The sequence below is a fragment of the Anolis carolinensis genome, unplaced genomic scaffold (genome assembly GCF_035594765.1).
Source record: "Anolis carolinensis isolate JA03-04 unplaced genomic scaffold, rAnoCar3.1.pri scaffold_14, whole genome shotgun sequence".
In the NCBI taxonomy this organism is placed as follows: Eukaryota; Metazoa; Chordata; class Lepidosauria; order Squamata; family Dactyloidae; genus Anolis; species Anolis carolinensis.
Window position 1 is genome coordinate 9,218,125 of NW_026943825.1, and position 19,568 is coordinate 9,237,692.

The following is a 19,568-nucleotide window of genomic DNA, read 5'->3' on the forward strand; positions in this document are numbered from 1 at the left end:
TCAGCGTGAGCCACGGGACCCTCTCTTGCCCCGTCCCGCGTTAGGGAGACAACACGAAGCGGAGGCAAGTTTGGACCGTACCACTTCAAAGAGGGGGGGAAGACGCGGCAAAGAAAGAGGAATTGTTGGCGAAGGGATGAAAAAGAAAGCTGGGTTTTATGACAGAAAGTTTTTAATATTTAAAATGAAATTTGGGAAGTGTTTCCGAGGAAGGAAAAGAAGCAGGCGCTGAAGGGTATACACTTGGTACGTTCCAACAGGAAGTGAGGTGTCTCCTCAGCGTCGGGATTTCCGGTTTGGAGAAGGAGAGAGGAGTTGCTGACGGAGAAGGAGGGCGCGCAAGGCCCGGCCGGCCGGGATTCGGGTGAGTAAGTGGCCGAGGGGCAGGAAGGGGGCTCGGCGGGGAGGAGCAAGAAGCGGGGCCGTCCTCACGGTTGCCGTGGTAGTGTGTGCCTTTGAGAACACCATCAAAGCCCTCCCGGCAGATGGCCAGCCAGAATCTAATCATAGGCCCATAGAGTTGGAAGTGACCCACCCCAATGGCTGTCTAGCCCATTTTGCCAGGCAGGAGAACGCCATCAAAGCCCTCCCGACAGATGTCCATCCAGTCCATTCTGCCAGGCAGGAGAATAATTTAATTTAATACAATTTGATAATATTAATTATATATTATATATTAAATATAATATTACTAATAATATTACAATGTAATCATATAGTACAGCATAGTAATTTAATGCTAGTATTGTACTATGCTAATAATATAATGTATTGTATGTGAATGTAATTTGTAAGCCGCTCTGAGTCGCCTTTGGAGTGAGAAGGGCGGCATATAAGTGTAGTAAATAAATAAATAAACACCATTGAAGCCCTCCCAACAGATGGTCATCCAGAATCTGTGGAATCATAGGCTCCTGGAATTAGAAGTGACCCATCCCAAGGGCCATTGGAATGGAACACCATCAAAGCCCTCCCGACAGATGGCCATGCAGAATCGGTTGAGTCATAGGCTCCTGGAATTGAAAAGCCCTCTTGACAGATGGCCATCCAGAATCTGTGGAATCATAGTCTCCTGGAATTGGAAATGACCCATCCCAAGGGTCATTGGGGTGGAACACAATCAAAGCCCTCCCGGCAGATGGCCTTGCAGAATCGGTTGAATCATAGGTTCCTGGAATTGGAAGTGACCCACCCCAAGGGCCATCCAGCCCATTCTGCCAGGTAGGAGAACACCATCAAAATCCTCCCGACAGATGGCCGCCCTATCCATCCTCTGCTTTCAAACCTCCAGAGAAGGAGACCCCACCTCACTCCAAGGCAGCCTGTTGCACTGCCAAACAGCTCTTACTGTCGGGAAGTTCTTCCTGTTGTTTAGGTGGAGTCTCTTTTCCTGCAATTGGAATCCATTGCTGCAAATTAATATTATTATTATTATTATTAATAATAATAATTGAAAAATTTATTTATATCCCGCCACCATCTCCCAGAGGGACTTGGGGTGGCTCACAGAACACTCAAGGTGTGGCATTCAAAATACAAGTGCAAAACAAAACATAGAGAATAAACAATCAACACAGCATCATAAATTCACAGTCGTAGTCCTTGAGAAAACAAGCTTCCACACTTCCTTTCTCCTCTTGATCCTGTCCTCTGGGGTGTTAGCTATCCCTCTGTTTGGTGTCATCTAAAAATCCCAAAAGCATGCCCTCTGTATTCCATCAACCAGTCAATAATGTAGATTAAGCATCCTCAAACTCCGACCCGCCAGCTGTTTGGGCCTCCAGCTCACAGAAGCTCGATCCAGCTTGTTCAATGGTTAGGAATTCTGGGAGTTGGAGGCCCAAACAGGGCCACAGTTTTGAATGATGCCTAATGTAGATGTTGACACGTGGCACTTTTAATCTCTTTAACTACCGGTGTTGACATACGGCAGCTTTAATCTCTTTAACGGTCACTTTTTCCATGCTGAATGCATAACTGATTACATCAAGAGAGGTGTCCAGGTAGAGTGGTTCATTAGATGTAGAAGAGATGATGCCACCAAAACATTGACACCCATGCATTTATTTATATCCCGTCCTTCTTACCCCAAAGGGGACTCAGTGTGTCTTACAAATTATATGTACATACAATATATTGTATTATTAGCATAGCACAATATTAGTATTATATATTACTATATTGTACCATGCTAGTATACTGTAATATTATTAGTAATATTATCAATATTATATGTATATACAATATTTTATATTATTAGCATAGCATAATATTGCATTATATATTACTACAGTATATCGTACTCTATCATCATACTTCAATAATAATAATAATAATAATAAACTTTATTTATACCCCGCCACCATCTCCCCAACGGGGACTCGGGGCAGCTTACATGGGGCCATGCCCAGAACAATACAATATCACAGAATATAAATAAAACAACAAATCATAACAATTAGTACAATTAGTAATACTATTATTAGTAATATTACATGTAATATATAATATGCAACTATAATAGCATATTATATTGTACTAATTATACTGTTATTAATATTATATTTATATACAATATATTATATTATATATTATTGTATATTATATACTATATATATATATATAGCATAACACACATATGCATGAGAATACACACTTATCATATGTTTGCTGCTATTTTAATACCTGATTTATTGATAATGTTGTATTTAATCAGCCATGTCAGGCAGCTGGTGAACAGCTGCTGAGCAATCAAGTTTAAAATCAGGAAATCTCAACTTAGAATCTTAATAGCATATAAATAAAATGTTTTACTATTATTATTAATTATTATTATTACACAGACCTGCAAAGCTAAGGGACAGAAAAACTTTTTTTAAAAATGCATGCCGAGTTTATATGAATTTGGTGTTCTGAATCCCACAATCCATTCCCACTGGTCATGCTTACTAAGACCTTTTGAAGATGAACTTAAAAATATCTCAAGGGCCAAAAGTCATGCTTTTTTGAAATGCTAGGGTAAACTCAGTATTCAGCTATATTATCTGGCATATAGGGAAGCTTCCTAACAGCTCACTCCTATTTTGGCTCCTGTCTTGGTTACCAAAATAATATTGGATGACTCTTGGAGTGCAGATTGAGTTACTCAGATTAAAATAGAGACTACAGCAAGACTGGGGAACGTATGGCCCTCCAAATGATAAACTGCGACTCCCATGTTGTGTCGCTATTGGCCGAGCCACCTAAGGACTGATCGGAAGGTTTAGAGGCCTTGCATTGCCCAGCCCTGATTTGCAGGATTCCAGAGTGAATGTCCATGACTGTGGCTTTCTGTTATTGTTTCTGAGCAGAAGTTTGATCACTTGATTATACTCTAGGAACAAGACTTGAATAGCCTTTTATAGTTGGCCAATCCAATAATAATAATAATAATAATAATAATAATCCAGCATATCTATCTTGTTTGCTGTGTCATAATAAAATAATAATAATAATAATCAACAACTACTACTACTATTACTACTTTATTTTTGTATCCCGCCTCCATCTCCCCGAAGGGATTCGGGGCGGCTCACATGGGTACGAGTCGTAACAACAACATAGGTTAAAAACACAGATCCTTAGATTAACACATTGTAACAATATAAAACAATATAAAACACATCAACAAAATTTAAAGCCTGGACATAATAGTCATTGAATAAACTCTGGGTCACTATAACTGGCCCGTAAATGGAGGATTGTTACTAGTTTTATTTTTCATTGTTGGATTGTATGTTGCACATTTATGTTTATTATTTGTATTATTTTTAAAATTGTTGTATGGTTCTGTTGTTATTATGTGTATTGTATTGTTTTTATCAGGTTGGAAACCGCCCTGAGTCTCCTGAGGAGATAGGGTGGTATATAAATAAAGCTTTATTATTATATTATTATATTATATAGGAGCTGCTTTAAGAATTGTCATGCTGCAATTTTATTGCAATCTTATTTCAGATATAATCTGAAAATAATCGAACATGTAGATATGCACAAGTTCTTGTTACCAAACCTTTAAAGGAATACTCCATATTGCCCTTGGCCCTGGAATTTTACTATAGTTGTATCTCGGAGCTGCCGCATTCCTCTGTATTCCAGCCTTCCTCACAGGAAGCCTGTATGAAACATCACAACATTACTTTAACTGTAAAAATAGTCATGTTTTTCTCTGTGGTTAACAGAAGCGGAACTGGTCTTATAAACCAACAGGTGCACCGATTTTCATTCTGCTTCAATTTATTTTATTTTATTTACTACTGTACATTGATATCCCACCCTTCTCACCCGGAAGGGGTCTCAGAGCAGCTTGCAAGTAATATTTACATACAGAGTATTATCATTAGCACAGCACAACACTAGTACTATATACCAACATATTGCACCACACCACTATACTGTAATATTACCAGTAATATTACATGTAATAAATAATATATACTTAAGATTAAAAGATAAAGGTTTCCCCTGATGTTAAGTCCAGTCATGTCTGACTCTGGGGGTTGGTGCTCATCTCCATTTCTAAGCCGAAGAGCTGGTGTTGTCCGTAGACACCTCCAAGGTCATGTGGCCACTGGCCACTGGAGCACCGTTACCTTCCAGCCGGAGCGGTACCTATTGATATACTCACATTGGCATGTTTTCAAACTGCTAGGTTGGCAGAAGCTGAGGCTAACAGCGGGCGCTCATTCTGCTCCCTGGATTCGAACCTGGCAACCTTTTGGTCCACAAATTCAGCAGCTCAGCGCTTTAACAAACTGTGCCACTGGAGGCCCCAAATGAAGATTATTATATTGTATTATTATTGAGTTACATTATAATATTATCTATATGTATATACAATGTATTATTTATTATTGTAAATTATATTGTATAATCTATATTACATGTATAACAATATATTAATTATTATATTAATTATTGTTTATTATTGTAAATTATATTGTATATTATATACAATATTATATACAGTAGAGTCTCATTTATCCAACTTAAACGGGCCGGCAGAACATTGGATAAGTGAAAATGTTGGATAATAAGGAGGGATAAAGGGAAAGCCTATTTAACATCAAATTACGTTATGATTTTACAAATTAAGTACCAAAAACATCATGTTTTACAACTAATCGACAGAAAAAGCACTCCAAAACATGGTAACGTTATGTAGTAATTACTCTATTTACGAATTTAGCACAAAAACATCACAATATATTGAAAACATTGACTACAAAATATTGGCTACTAACAAATTGACTACAAATAAAGATAGAATTACATAAAATGAACTTACAGTAGCAACATTGTCGGAAATTAAATCCATGAAAAGTTCAATTCTTGCTGTCTAGAGAATCAGCTGTGGATTGGGGTGGAAGGCAAACTGCGTTGGATAATGCAGAATGTTGGATAAGCGGATGTTGGATAAGTGAGACTCTACTGTGTATGTATGTGTGTATATATATATATATATACACACACACACACATACATACATATACACTAGCTGTGCCCGGCCACGCATTGCTGTGGCGGTCTGGTGGTATGGGAAATAAAGTATTGAGGAATTGGTGGTAGTTAAGGTAAAGGGTAAAGGTTTTCCCCTGACATTAAGTCCATTATAAATGGGTTATATAGCTGTGTGGAAGGGCCTTGAGTCTACACTGCCATATAATCCAGTGAAAATCAGATAATCTGTATTTTATAGGCAGTGTGGAAGAGGCCTAACTCTGCCTGTCCCCTGGGCGGAGCTTAGCCTTCTAACTGGCAGCAATTGGATAAAAACAATTATCCCTCTCCCTCTAATTAGGACTTTATTTTTCTTTTCTTTGTGTTGTATGAACGTAGAGGCATGGATGAGGGGTTGTGCTGCCAAGTTTAGTGTTTCTGGGATGTGTAGTTTTGTTGTTTTGTCCTAGGCCGAAATGTCATTACCCTTTTATATATATAGACTAGCTGTGCCTAGCCACGCGTTGCTGTGGCTTAGTCTGGTGGTGTTGGTCAGTCTACATTAGGTTGTATTTATGCTGTGACCTCCACCTTTCTTTATACTCACATTAGTACAGTAGAGTCTCACTTATCCAAGCTAAACAGGCCAGCAGAAGGTTGGATAAGCGAATATCTTGGATAATAAGGAGGGATTAAGGAAAAGCCTATTAAACATCAAATTAGGTTATGGTTTTACAAATTAAGCACCAAAACATCATGTTAGACAACAAATTTGACAGAAAAAGTAGTTCAATATGCAGGAATGTTATGTTGTAATTACTGTATTTACAAATTTAGCATCAAAATATCACGATATATTGAAAACATTGACTACAAAAATGGCTTGGATAATGCAGAAGCTTGGATAAGCGAGGCTTGGATAAGGGAGACTCTACTGTAGTAGTATTTGAAGTCTGTTACCTTCTTCAGTTTTTGTGTTGATTGATAATTGCTTGAGATCCCTGTTGTCTTTGGTTTGTTGTTAATTGTAATGTCTGATTCTGCTGAGTGCGGTTTGTATTTTTATTGTGGTACAATATTCTTTTTTTTGTTTTGCCTGTGTAGGTGTTTATTATTGTTGTTGTTGTAGTGGTCATGAAGGTTGGATAAGTTAAATGCTACTGTATTGTTTTTTGGAGGCCCAGTGTAGCACTGACTGGCTTCTCAGCCTCAGTGCCTGGCTGTTTCTTGCCTGTGATGGTGTTGATTCTTATTGTTGTTGTTGTTGTCATTGTTATTATTGTAATTGTTTTTTTGGAGGCCAAGTGTGAATGTAGGGATTGGGGAGGTGGATGAGTTGTGTTGTCAAATTTTGTATTTTTTATAGTCACAATGCGTTATTGTGAGTTTTGTGGGTCCGGATTGTGGTTTTGTGGTGTGGTTGTGTTGTTACAACTGAGAGGCAAGGCTTTTGTGTTGTGTTGCCAAATTTTGTATTTGTGGGGCGTTTAGTTGTGTGCCAGGTTTTGTATTTCTGGGGCGTTTAGTTGTGTTGTTATAGTCACGATGTATTGTTGTGAGTTTTGTGGGTCTGGATTGTGGTTTTGTGTTGTGGTTGTGTTCTTACAACTGGGAGGCAAGGCTTTTGCGTTTTGTGTTCAAATTTTGTATTTCTGGGGCGTTTAGTTGTGTTATAGTCACGATGCGTTGTTGTGAGTTTTGTGGGTCCGGATTGTGGTTTTGTGGTGTAGTTGTGTTGTTACAACCGGGAGAAAAGGCTTTTGTGTTGTGTTGTCAAGTTTTGTATTTCTGGGGCGTTTAGTTGTGTGCCAAGTTTCGTATTTCTGGGGCGTTTAGTTGTGTTGTTATAGTCACGATGCATTGTTGTGAGTTTTGTGGATCCGGATTGTGGTTTTGTGGTGTGGTTGTGTTGTTACAATCGGGAGGGAATGCTTTTGTGTTGTGTTGCCAAGTTTTGTATTTCTGGGGCGTTTAGTTGTGTTGTTATAGTCATGATGCGTTGTTGTGAGTTTTGTGGGTCTGGATTGTGGTTTTGTGTTGTGGTTGTATTCTTACAACTGGGAGGCAAGGCTTTTGCGTTTTGTGTTCAAATTTTGTATTTCTGGGGCGTTTAGTTGTGTTATAGTCTCGATGCGTTGTTGTGAGTTTTGTGGGTCCGGATTGTGGTTTTGTGGTGTGGTTGTGTTGTTACAACCGGGAGGCAAGGTTTTTGCGTTGTGTTGTCAAGTTTTATATTTCTGGTGCGTTTAGTTGTGTGCCAAGTTTCGTATTTCTGGGGCGTTTAGTTGTGTTGTTATAGTCACGATGCGTTGTTGTGAGTTTTATGGATCCGGATTGTGGTTTTGTGGTGTGGTTGTGTTGTTACAACCTGGAGGGAAGGCTTTTGCGTTGTGTTGCCAAGTTTTGTATTTCTGGGGCGTTTAGTTGTGTTGTTATAGTCACGATGCGTTGTTGTGAGTTTTGTGGGTCCTGTGTGGTTTTGTGGTGTGGTTGTGTTGTTACAACCGGGAGGCAAGGCTTTTGCATTGTGTTGCCAAGTTTTGTATTTCTGGGGCGTTTAGTTGTGTTGTTATCGCATGATGCGTTGTTGTGAGTTTTGTGGGTCCTATGTGGTTTTGTGGTGTGGTTGTGTTGTTACAACCTGGAGGGAAGGCTTTTGCGTTGTGTTGCCAAGTTTCGTATTTCTGGGATGTTTAGTTTTGTTGTTATAGTCACTGCGCAAACAACTTTATCATTTTATATATATAGACTAGCTGTGCCCGGCCACGCATTGCTGTGGCGAAGTCTGGTGGTATGGGAAATAAAGTATTGAGGAATTGGTGGTAGTTAAGGTCAAGGGTAAAGGTTTTCCCCTGACATTAAGTCCAGTCGTGTCTGACTCTGGGGTTGGTGCTCATCTTGAGTCTACACTGCCATATAATCCAGTTGAAATCAGATAATCTGTATTTTATAGGCAGTGTGGAAGAGGCTTGATTGAAGTGGCCCTGGGCTGAGTGGGTTGCTAGGAGACCAAGTGGGTGGAGCTTAGCCTTCTAACTGACAGCAGACCAAGTGGGTGGAGCTTAGCCTTCTAACTGGCAGCAATTGGATAAAAACAATTATTCCTCTCCCTCTAATTAGGACTTTATTTTTCTTTTCTTTTTGTTGTATGAACGTAGAGGCATGGATGAGGGGTTGTGCTGCCAAGTTTAGTGTTTCTGGGATGTGTAGTTTTGTTGTTTTGTCCTAGGCTGAAATTTCATTACCCTTTTATATATATAGATATAGATATATTGTCAGAGACAGAACACCAGCAAGTAAAACAAAACTCAGTTTATTGAGGTTACAGAACTAAAAACGCCCGTAGGAAACAAAGAACAGGGCAAACACTTGACTTCAGTGTGCTAAATAACAAAAAGCAGCTCAGTTCGAGCTTAAACAGTTCAAAGGGATAAACCGGGTTAAACAGCAGTATAATCCGGATTAAATCAAAGAGCTTACTTCAGCTTGGCAAACAATGCAAACAAAAGAGGATCAACAGGAGTTAGAATGTAAACAAAAGACTGGTGGCAGATTCCTCTCTGCTACTCAGGAACAGCAGGGGAGTAAACCAGGCTTGTTTATTCCTTCCTGCAGCGAACGAAAGCGTGGTCGTAGTCAGGATTCAGGTTTAGGGTAACGGCAGTCAGCAGGGTCCCAATCCGGTCCAGAGGATCAATAGCCAAGCCTAGTCGTCAAGGAATCCAAAGGTCTCACCGATAGCCAGCAGAAGGGTTAATCCGGAATCGTAGTCAGTCAGTCCAGCGTCAATCCAGTGAAAGTAGGTATTGCCCGTCAAAAAGACGACGGAGGTCCAAGGTATCCAGTAATGAATCACACCCGTCTTCAGGAAATTCCCCAGCAAGAGCCCAAGCGTCCGTCCAGATTACCTTGCCCAACGCAATTAGACATTGGTCCCAAACCCCATTTTATCACAGTTCAAGCTCATCATCGCTGTCAGCTGCCATCCCAATTCCAGACGCCCCAACATCATCATCCTCATCAGAGCTTAAGCACCTTCGACTACGCCCCACAGCATCCCCAGCTGTGGATCCCGCTCCATCCCTCCAACCAGTCCATGGGTCGGATCCTGCAACCCGCCAATCACCTCCCATGCTTTCATTGCCTGTTTCCCCAACACCCAAATCCTCCCTCACACGAGTCCATTCCATATCATCCTCCTCCGAGCTGGCCATCTCTTCCTCCAAACCCTGAGAAAAACCCTCAAATGAGTCCTCATCTGTCAGCTCTGCAAACAAATCCCGGAGCCGTTTCCTTTCACGCTCCTCGAGAGTGTCTGACTCTCGAGGAGTCTTACGACCCCTTCTTTCATTACCGGAGCCCGAAGGCTCAACCATAACATATATATAATATATATATGTGTGTGTGTGTGTGTGTGACTATTTACTATAGTATTAGCATAGTATTGTAATATATAACGTATAGCCAACACCTGTAGGGAAAAGGTTCGCAAGGCTAAAGCGCAAAATGAGCTCAGGCTTGCCAGGGACATAAAAAACAACAAAAAAGGCTTTTTTGCTTACGTTGGTAGAAAAAGGAAGAAAAAGGAGGCGATAGGGCCACTGCAAGGAGAAGATGGGGTGATGGCGACAGGGGACAGGGAAAAGGCAGAACTACTTAATGCCTTCTTTGCCTCGGTCTTCTCAGAAAAAGAAAGCCATCTTCAACCTCAGCAACACGGAATGGACGAAGGATTGGGGGAAATCCAACCCCAAATAGGGAAACAAGTTGTCCAGGAACACTTGGCCTCTCTAAACGAATTCAAGTCCCCAGGGCCAGATCAGCTACACCCAAGAGTACTGAAGGAACTAGCGGAAGTTATTTCAGAACCACTGGCAATTATCTTCGAGAGTTCTTGGAGAACGGGAGAAGTCCCAGCAGATTGGAGGAGGGCGAATGTGGTCCCTATCTTCAAGAAGGGAAAAAAGAACGACCCAAACAATTACCGTCCGGTCAGCCTCACATCAATACCAGGCAAAATTCTGGAAAAGATCATTAAGGAAGTGGTCTGCGAACACTTAGAAACAAATGCGGTCATTGCTAATAGTCAACACGGATTTACCAAAAACAAGTCATGCCAGACTAATCTGATCTCTTTTTTCGATAGAGTTACGAGTTGGGTCGATACAGGGAATGCTGTGGATGTAGCCTACCTGGATTTCAGTAAGGCCTTCGACAAAGTCCCCCACGACCTTCTGGCAAACAAACTAGTAAAATGTGGGCTAGACAAAACTACGGTTAGGTGGATCTGCAATTGGCTAAGCGAACGAACCCAAAGGGTGCTCACCAATGCGTCGTCTTCATCATGGAAAGAAGTGACAAGTGGAGTGCCGCAGGGCTCTGTCCTGGGCCCGGTTCTGTTCAACATCTTTATTAACGACTTAGACGAAGGGTTAGAAGGCACGATCATCAAGTTTGCAGACGACACAAAACTGGGAGGGATAGCTAACACTCCAGAAGACAGGAGCAGAATTCAAAACGATCTTGACAGACTAGAGAGATGGGCCAAAACTAACAAAATGAAGTTCAACAGGGACAAATGCAAGATACTTCACTTCGGCAGAAAAAATGGAAATCAAAGATACAGAATGGGGGACGCCTGGCTTGACAGCAGTGTGTGCGAAAAAGACCTTGGAGTCCTTGTGGACAACAAGTTAAACATGAGCCAACAATGTGATGCGGCTGCTAAAAAAGCCAATGGGATTCTGGCCTGCATCAATAGGGGAATAGCATCTAGATCCAGGGAAGTTATGCTCCCCCTCTATTCTGCCTTGGTCAGACCACACCTGGAATACTGTGTCCAATTTTGGGCACCACAGTTGAAGGGAGATGTTGACAAGCTGGAAAGCGTCCAGAGGAGGGCGACTAAAATGATTAAGGGTCTGGAGAAGAAGCCCTATGAGGAGCAGCTTAAAGAGCTGGGCATGTTTAGCCTGCAGAAGAGAAGGCTGAGAGGAGACATGATAGCCATGTACAAATATGTGAGGGGAAGTCATAGGGAGGAGGGAGGGAGCTTGTTTTCTGCTGCCCTGCAGACTAGGACACGGAACAATGGCTTCAAACTACAGGAAAGGAGATTCCACCTGAACATCAGGAAGAACTTCCTCACTGTGAGAAGGGCTGTTCGACAGTGGAACTCTCTCCCCGGGGCCGTGGTGGAGGCTCCTTCCTTGGAGGCTTTTAAGCAGAGGCTGGATGGCCATCTGTCGGGGGTGCTTTGAATGCGATTTCCTGCTTCTTAGCAGGGGGTTGAACTAGATGGCCCATGTGGTCTCTTCCAACTCTACTATTCTATGATTCTATGATTCTATAATATACAATTATAATACAGTAGGGGTGTTATTTATCCAGTGGTTAAGATCAGCAATGTGGGTGCAGCCGTCCGTTACGATGCAAATTGAGTGACTCATAACGTTTTTTTCCCCTCTGAGACTTGACGTGCTCCGCTGGTTTCTTTCTCCCTTTCCAGGCTGCTGGACGTGGGACCAGGGAGATGTTACGAACCGCCATCATGATGGCTGCCAGCCTGGCCCTGACTTCCGCCGTGGTGGCCCACGCCTATTACCTCAAGCACCAGTTTTACCCCACCGTCGTGTACCTGACCAAGTCCAGCCCCAGCATGGCGGTATATTGTTTGACTAACGGGAGGACGGGGCAACCAGAATTACGATAATGTGCCGCTAAAAAATATTATATCTTTTCTAGTTTGCGAGAATCTCAAATTGTTTATACTAGCAGTTGTGGGGGATACATTTCTGAACTCTGTCTTTTTTTTCCTTTCTTGAACCAGGTGTTATACATTCAAGCTTTTGTCCTGGTATTCCTGTTGGGGAAATTCATGGGCAAGGTGTTTTTTGGACAGCTCCGAGCAGCAGAAATGGAGGTGAGCCTTGCTGGGTCTTGAGAGTTTAGGCATGGTTCAGGAAGGATCCAGAAGTTTTGTTTCCATTTATTTTTAGAGGGGGAATAGTGTTGTTATTTGTCAAATCGTTTTACATCTCAAATTGTTTTTCAAGTTGCAGTTACCTTATATACTCGAGTATAAGCCGACCCGAATATAAGACGAGGCACCTAATTTTACCACAAAAAAACTGGGAAAACTTTGACTCCAGTATAAGCCAAGGGTGGTAAATTTCAGAAATAAAAATAGATACCAATAAAATTACATTAATTGAGGCATCAGTAGGTTAATTGTTTTTGAATATTTACATAAAGCTCAAATTTAAGATAAGACTGTCCAACTCTGATCAAATCATTATTCTCATCTTCAATGTAAATGTGCTTATGTATCCTTTTAATAATAATAGAGTAAAATAATACATGTAATAATAATAATAATAAATACAGGAAAATAATATAAGTAATAATAGAGCAAAATAATAAATGCAATAATGATAATAATAAGATCAGAGTGAAATAATAAATGTATTAATAATACAGTAGAGTCTCACTTATACAACATAAATGGCCCGACAGAACAATGGATAAGCGAATATGTTGGATAATAAGGAGGATTAATGAGAAGCCTATTAAACATCAAATTAGGTTATGATTTTACAAATTAAGTACCAAAACATCGTGTTATACAACAAATTTGATAGAAAAAGTAGTTCAATACGCAGTAATGCTATGTAGTAATTACTGTATTTACGAATTTAGCACCAAAATATCACAATGTATTGAAAACACTAAGTACAAAAACATTGACTACTAAAAGGCAGACTGCGTTGGATAATCCAGAACGTTGGATAAGTGAGACTCTACTGTAAATGTGCTTATGTATCCTTTTAATAATAATAGAGTAAAATAATACATGTAATAATAATAATAATAATAATAATAATAATAATAAATACAGGAAAATAATACCTGTAATAATAAATAGAGTAAAATAATAAATGCAATAATAATAAGATCAGAGTGAAATAATAAATGTATTAATAATAATAAAATAGAGTAAAATAAATGTAATAGTAGCAACAATAATAGAGAAAATTAATAAATGTAATAATACCAATAATAATAGAGAAAAATAATAAATGTACCATATATTCTCGAGTATAAGCTGACCCATATATAAGCCAGCCAGGACTCTCACCCAGTTATAAGCCGAGGGGGGCTTTTTCAGTCTAAAAAAGAGGGCTGAAATTCTAGGCTTATACTCAGGTATATACAGTATATTGATTTAACATAAGTCTTCATTGAGCCGAGGGTTTAAAAAAGGCTGCAGTATTTTGAGAGTGGCATAGAGAGGGATCTAGAGTTGTAGACAAAAATCATTATTGTTCCCACGGACAATGGTTTCTCTCTTGCAGCACCTGCTTGAGCGGTCGTGGTATGCCGTGACCGAGACCTGCCTTGCCTTCACCGTCTTCAGGGACGACTTCAGTCCTCGCTTTGTGGCCCTCTTCACCCTCCTCCTCTTCCTCAAGTGCTTCCACTGGCTGGCTGAGGATCGGGTGGACTTTGTGAGTACCAGAGATCGAAAACGTTCTTGGTAGCCTTGATTTTTCTGTTACAGCCAAGCAGCGTAGTTTGTTTTGCGTCAACTGGGATCATATAACTCAGCCTTTCTCAACCTGGGGGTCGGGACCCCTTGGGGGTTGGTCACGAGGGGGTGTCAGAGGGGTCACCAAAGACCAGTATTTTCTGTTGGCCATGGGGGTTCCATGCAGGATGTTTGGCCCAATTCTATCCTTGGTAGGGTTCAAGGGGCATTTTAATTGTAGGTGAACTATAAATCCCCTCAACTACAACTCCCAAATGGCAAAATCAACCCCTCGCAACCCCATCAGTATTTTAGTGTGTTTGCCAAATGTGGTCCCGATCTATAGTTGCCTGGGTTCATAAACTCCACCAGTATTCAAATTTTCTCATATTGAGTATTTGTGCCAAGTTTGGTCCAGATCCATCATTGTTTGAGTCCATAGTGCTCTCTGGATGTAGGTGAACTACAACTCCAAACTCAAGACCAATGCCCACCAGACCCCTCCAGTATTTTCTGTTGGTCATGGGAGATCTGTGTGCCGTGTTTGGTTCAGTTCCATCGTTGGTGGAGTCCCAAATGCTCTTTGAGAGTAGGTGAACTATAAATCCCAGTAACTACAACTCCCAAATGACAAACCAATCCCCATCCCAACTCCACCAGTATTCATATTTTGGCGTATCGGGTATTTGTGTCAAATGCGGTCCAGTGAATGAGAATACATCCTGCATATCGGATATTTATGATTTGCGATTCATAACAGTAGCAAAATGGCAGTGACGAAGTAGCAACGGAAATAAAGTTATGGTTGAGGGTCACCATAACATGCTTGACTTGCTCCACTCAGAATATGGTTTTGGGGTGTTTTTTTCTTTCTCTAGATGGAGAGAAGTCCTAACATTTCGTGGCTCTTTCACTTCCGCATTGTTTGTAAGTACAAAGTCTTTCCTTCTCTATGTTGGTTTCCTTTTTCCTTTGCAAAATTCTCTATTATGTCTCCAAAGTTGTTATGAAACTTCTGCAGCCCTACGTCATACTTGTGCAACAAGTCAGTGATGTTTTGGACTCCAGCTTCCATTGGTCCAGTACATATAATATTGATCACAATATTGTAATACAATATAATAATACTAATAATAATAATACAATATTATAATATAATAATTATATAGATCACTATACTGCTATATTATTAGCAATATTACTTGTAATATATAAAATACTAGCTTGGGGACCCGGCGGTGCCCAGGTTATTTGAAATAGGAATTATTTGTATTTGAATGTTAGGTATTCTCAGTTTAGAGTGGGTCCTGAAACATCTGTCAGTATCCACAGCAGGCAATATTCAGTCTGTGTGCCAAGTTTGGTCTAGATTCGTCATTGGGTGGGTTCAGTGGTGTTTGGATGGAGGTGAACTACAACTCCCAAAAGCAAGGCCCATTCCCACCAACCCCAGCAATATGTTCAGTTGGTCATGAGGCTTCTCTGCAAATTTTGGTCCCGGTGCATTGTTGGTGGGGTCAGTGTTTCTGTGGATGCAGGTGAACTATAACTCCCTTTTCTCCAAACTTGTCCAATATGTTGTGTTGGTTATGGGGGCTCTTTGTGCCAAGTTTGATCCTGGTCCATCATCGGAGGGGTTCTGAGTGCTCATTCATTGCAGGTGAAATATAAACCCCAGTACCTACTACTCCCAAATGTCCAGGCCAATTCCCCTCCAAACCCACCAATATTCAAATCTGGGCATATCAGGTGTGCATGGCAAGTTTGGTCCAGAGCCATCATTGTTTGGGTTCATAACATTCTGGGTGTAGGTGAACTACAACTCCTCTAAATTCCCCAGTAGGAGTCACAGTGGTCTAACTTGATGCAGGGTAAACTACAACTTCAATCCCCCAAACTCCTCCAGTAAGTTTAGTTGTTGCTCAGTTCTGCTGTGTTTGTTATGCAGACAGCTTTGAAATGGAAGGGCAGTAGGCGGGGTGATGCAAATTTCACAGCCATGGAGAACCCTGGGATGCCTGCCTGTGGTGGAAGAAAAAGCAAAATCTAGGATGAAATTGTCCCCAAATGAAAGCATTCCTTGGGTGGTGGGCTGTAGTCTTTGGGAAGGACATTGGCAGGGGTTGGGCTACAGGTTCATGGCGCTCGCTGTAACCACAATGTCCGTGGAAAAGAGTGACTTGCTGGCTTCTTGGCACTGGGAACTGTAGCCTGTTTGTGGAGGCTGGAGGCTGTCTGTGTGTGCGGACACCCGTGCCACATACACACATACGGGTTTTCACTTTTATTATGGATTTAGATTTAGATTAGATATTAGATATAGATAATTATTATACTGTATTATATTGTATTTTCTGTAACTGCTCACTGTATGCATTTCTGCCAGGATGATGTTCAAATACTGGGACTGGGGTGGGTGATGTGTGCGCTGTGTCTTCCTTGGTGCCCCCTTCTTGATGTTTACATTTGCTCTTCCAGCTTTAATGGTGCTCCTGGGCATCCTGGATTTCCTGTTTGTCAGCCATGCGTACCACAGCATCCTCACGCGGGGAGCCTCAGTCCAGCTGGTCTTTGGGTTTGAGGTCAGTGAGGGAGACTCTGCCACAGGGCCATAAAATGCTAATCAAGGGGATTAATTACAACAAAGGATCCCCCCAAGCAGGAAGCAGCCAGGCTTTGAAGCTGCAAGGCTATTCAATGCTAGTCAAGGTGGCCAATTGCAACATTCACACTGGCATCCAACAGACAAGAGTCCTTTTTTTTCTCCCACCCTGGACATCATTCCACAGTTACATAAAGCCCATTTCCCTCGTTTCCAACAGACCTCGCAACCTCAGAGGATGCCTGCCGTAGATGTGGGTGGAACGTCAGGAGAGAATGCTGCTGGAACAGGGCCAGAAAGCCCAGAAAACTCACTGCAACCTATTGAAAAGTGATTTAATTTGTTTTTAAACATGTCTCGATATAGAAATCAAAACATGTTTAAAAAAACATGAAATCACTTTTCAATAATTCCTAAAAACAGTAGTAATAATAATAGTAATAATAATATTCTTATATCTTGCCCCATCTCCCCGAAGGGACTCAGGGTGGCTCACATGGGACCAAGCCCAGCAATACACATAAATACATTTAAAACATATAGACATAAAACATATACTGTATATACTCAAGTATAAGCCTAGTTTTTCAGCCCTCTTTTTAAGACTGAAAAAGCCCCCCTCGGCTTATACTCGGGTAAGGGTCCTGGTTAGCTTATATTTGGGTCACCTTATATTTGGGTCACCTTATACTTGAGAATATACGGTACATTTATTATTTTTCTCTATTATTATTGGTATTACATTTATTATTGTGCTCTATTATTGTTGCTACTATTACATTTATTTTACTCTATTTTTATTATTAATATATTTATTATTTCACTCTGATATTATTATTATTGCATTTATTATTTTACTCTATTTATTATTACATGTATTATTTTCCTGTATTATTATTATTATTATTATTATTACATGTGTTATTTTACTCTGATATTATTATTATTGCATTTATTATTTTACTGTATTTATTATTATTATTACATGTATTATTTTACTCTATTATTATTAAAAGGATACATAAGCACATTGACATTGAAGAAGATGAGAATAATGATTTGATCAGAGTTGGACAGTCTTATCTTAAATTTGAGCCTGATGTTTTTTTGTCAAACTTGGTACACAAATGTACAAAAATACACAAAACAAATGTTGGAAATGTAAAAAACAAGAAGGGACTTACTTCCATATCTGGTGGACTTGTCCAGAAACAATAAAGTTTTGGAAAATAATACATCAAGAAACATAGAAAATACTACAAATATCATTCACAATGAAGCCAGAATTTTACTTACTTGGACTAACGGAGAAGGCAATAAACTTTAATCATATAAATGATGGAAATAAATAAATAAATAAATAATCAGAATGAGGACATTATTTTTACATATGCAGTGACAGCCGCAAGAATAACCTTTGCGAGATATTGGAAACAAAAAGAAATCCCAACAAGACAACAATGGTTAGAGAAATTAGACGAAATATATGATATGGATAAGTTAACATACTTGATGAAAACAAGCAGAGGAAATGCAATAAAAAGGACAGACTGGAAAAAATATGAAGAATACAAGAAAAAGTGAAAGAAAACTAAACAAAAGGAGAATCCAAGATTGGAAATTTTGAAATAGACCAGAGTATAAAGGGAAAATAAATAAGAAATGAAACTAATACTACAAAGAATAGAAAACGGAAGACTGAACAAGACTTTTTACCCTACTATACCCTCACATCCTAGACCAGGGGTCCCCAAACTAAGGCCCAGGGGCCGGATGCGGCCCATCGAAGCTATTTATCCGGCCCCCAAGGCACAAGGGCAAAAGGGGGTTGGACTAAATGACCCAAGGGGTCTCTTCTCTTACAACCTTTATTATTATTATTATTATTATTATTATTATTATTATTATTATTATTATTATATTGTATGACACAGCAAACAAGATAGATATGCTGGATTTCTTATCACAAAATCACATTATTATTATTATTATTATTATTATTATTAACATTGAGGCTGGGTGGCCATCTGTCAGGGGTGCTTTGCTTGTGATTTCGGTGCACAAAGGCAAAAGGGGGTTGGACTCAATAGCCCAAGGGGTCTCTTCCAACACTCTTTTTTATTGTTGTTGTTGTTATTTATTATTATTATTGCTCGGTGGCCAACTATAGTCCGGCCCTCCAATGGTCCGAAGGATCATGAACCGGCCCCCCCTGTTTAAAAAGTTTGGGGGCCCCTGTCCTAGACTATTCACCTATATCCCTGTTTGTTTTTTGTTTTTGTTTTTTTTTCTCTTTTCCCCCCTATTCAACTTCCACCCCAATCTTTCCTCACTTACCTTTCCCTTTTAATCATGTACACGAAAGAAAACCTTAATAAAAATTATTTTAAAAAATTAAATTTGAGCTTGATGTAAATATTCAAAAACATTTAACCTCCTGATGCCTCAATTAATGTAATTTTATTGGTATCTATTTTTATTTCTGAAATTTACCACCATTGGCTTATACTGGAGTCAATGTTTTCCAGGTTTTTTTTTTTTGATGGTAAAATTAAGTGCCTCGGCTTATATTCGGGTCGGCTTATACTCGAGTATATACAGTAATACATAGTTGTGATGCCTAGCAGAATAGGGTGGATTCCATCTTTTGTGATGATCGAAAATGAGGCTGGTGGTAGGGAGAAGCAGTTGCGCCAACTGAGCGAGGTTTTCTCTGTTGCTCCCGCAGTATGCCATTCTGATGACCATGGTGCTCACCATTTTCATCAAGTACATCCTGCACTCCATCGACCTCCAGAGCGAGAACCCCTGGGACAACAAGGCTGTCTATATGCTGTACACGGAGCTCTTCACAGGTGAGCTCTTCCGAGGGAGAGAGCTTGTGGCAGTCTTTGCTGCTCTCGAAATGCGATTGCAACGGGAACGTGTCCTGGGCAGCTTCTCCCACTCCAGCGGTGCCTC

At 40.2% G+C, this 19,568-nt stretch overlaps 1 protein-coding gene across 1 annotated transcript in view; it reads left to right on the plus strand.

Annotated features, from left to right (window-relative positions):
- Positions 1-216: 216 nt before the first annotated feature.
- The window catches only part of syvn1 (synoviolin 1), a 30,409-nt gene continuing 11,057 nt past the window's right edge, over positions 217-19,568 (plus strand). The window contains exons 1-7 of the mRNA XM_062965314.1: positions 217-364; positions 11,987-12,142; positions 12,308-12,400; positions 13,833-13,985; positions 14,884-14,932; positions 16,484-16,587; positions 19,336-19,462. Of these exons, the coding sequence (XP_062821384.1) occupies positions 12,011-12,142; positions 12,308-12,400; positions 13,833-13,985; positions 14,884-14,932; positions 16,484-16,587; positions 19,336-19,462 (658 nt within the window). The 5' untranslated portion in view covers positions 217-364; positions 11,987-12,010. The remainder of the gene's footprint in view (positions 365-11,986; positions 12,143-12,307; positions 12,401-13,832; positions 13,986-14,883; positions 14,933-16,483; positions 16,588-19,335; positions 19,463-19,568) is intronic.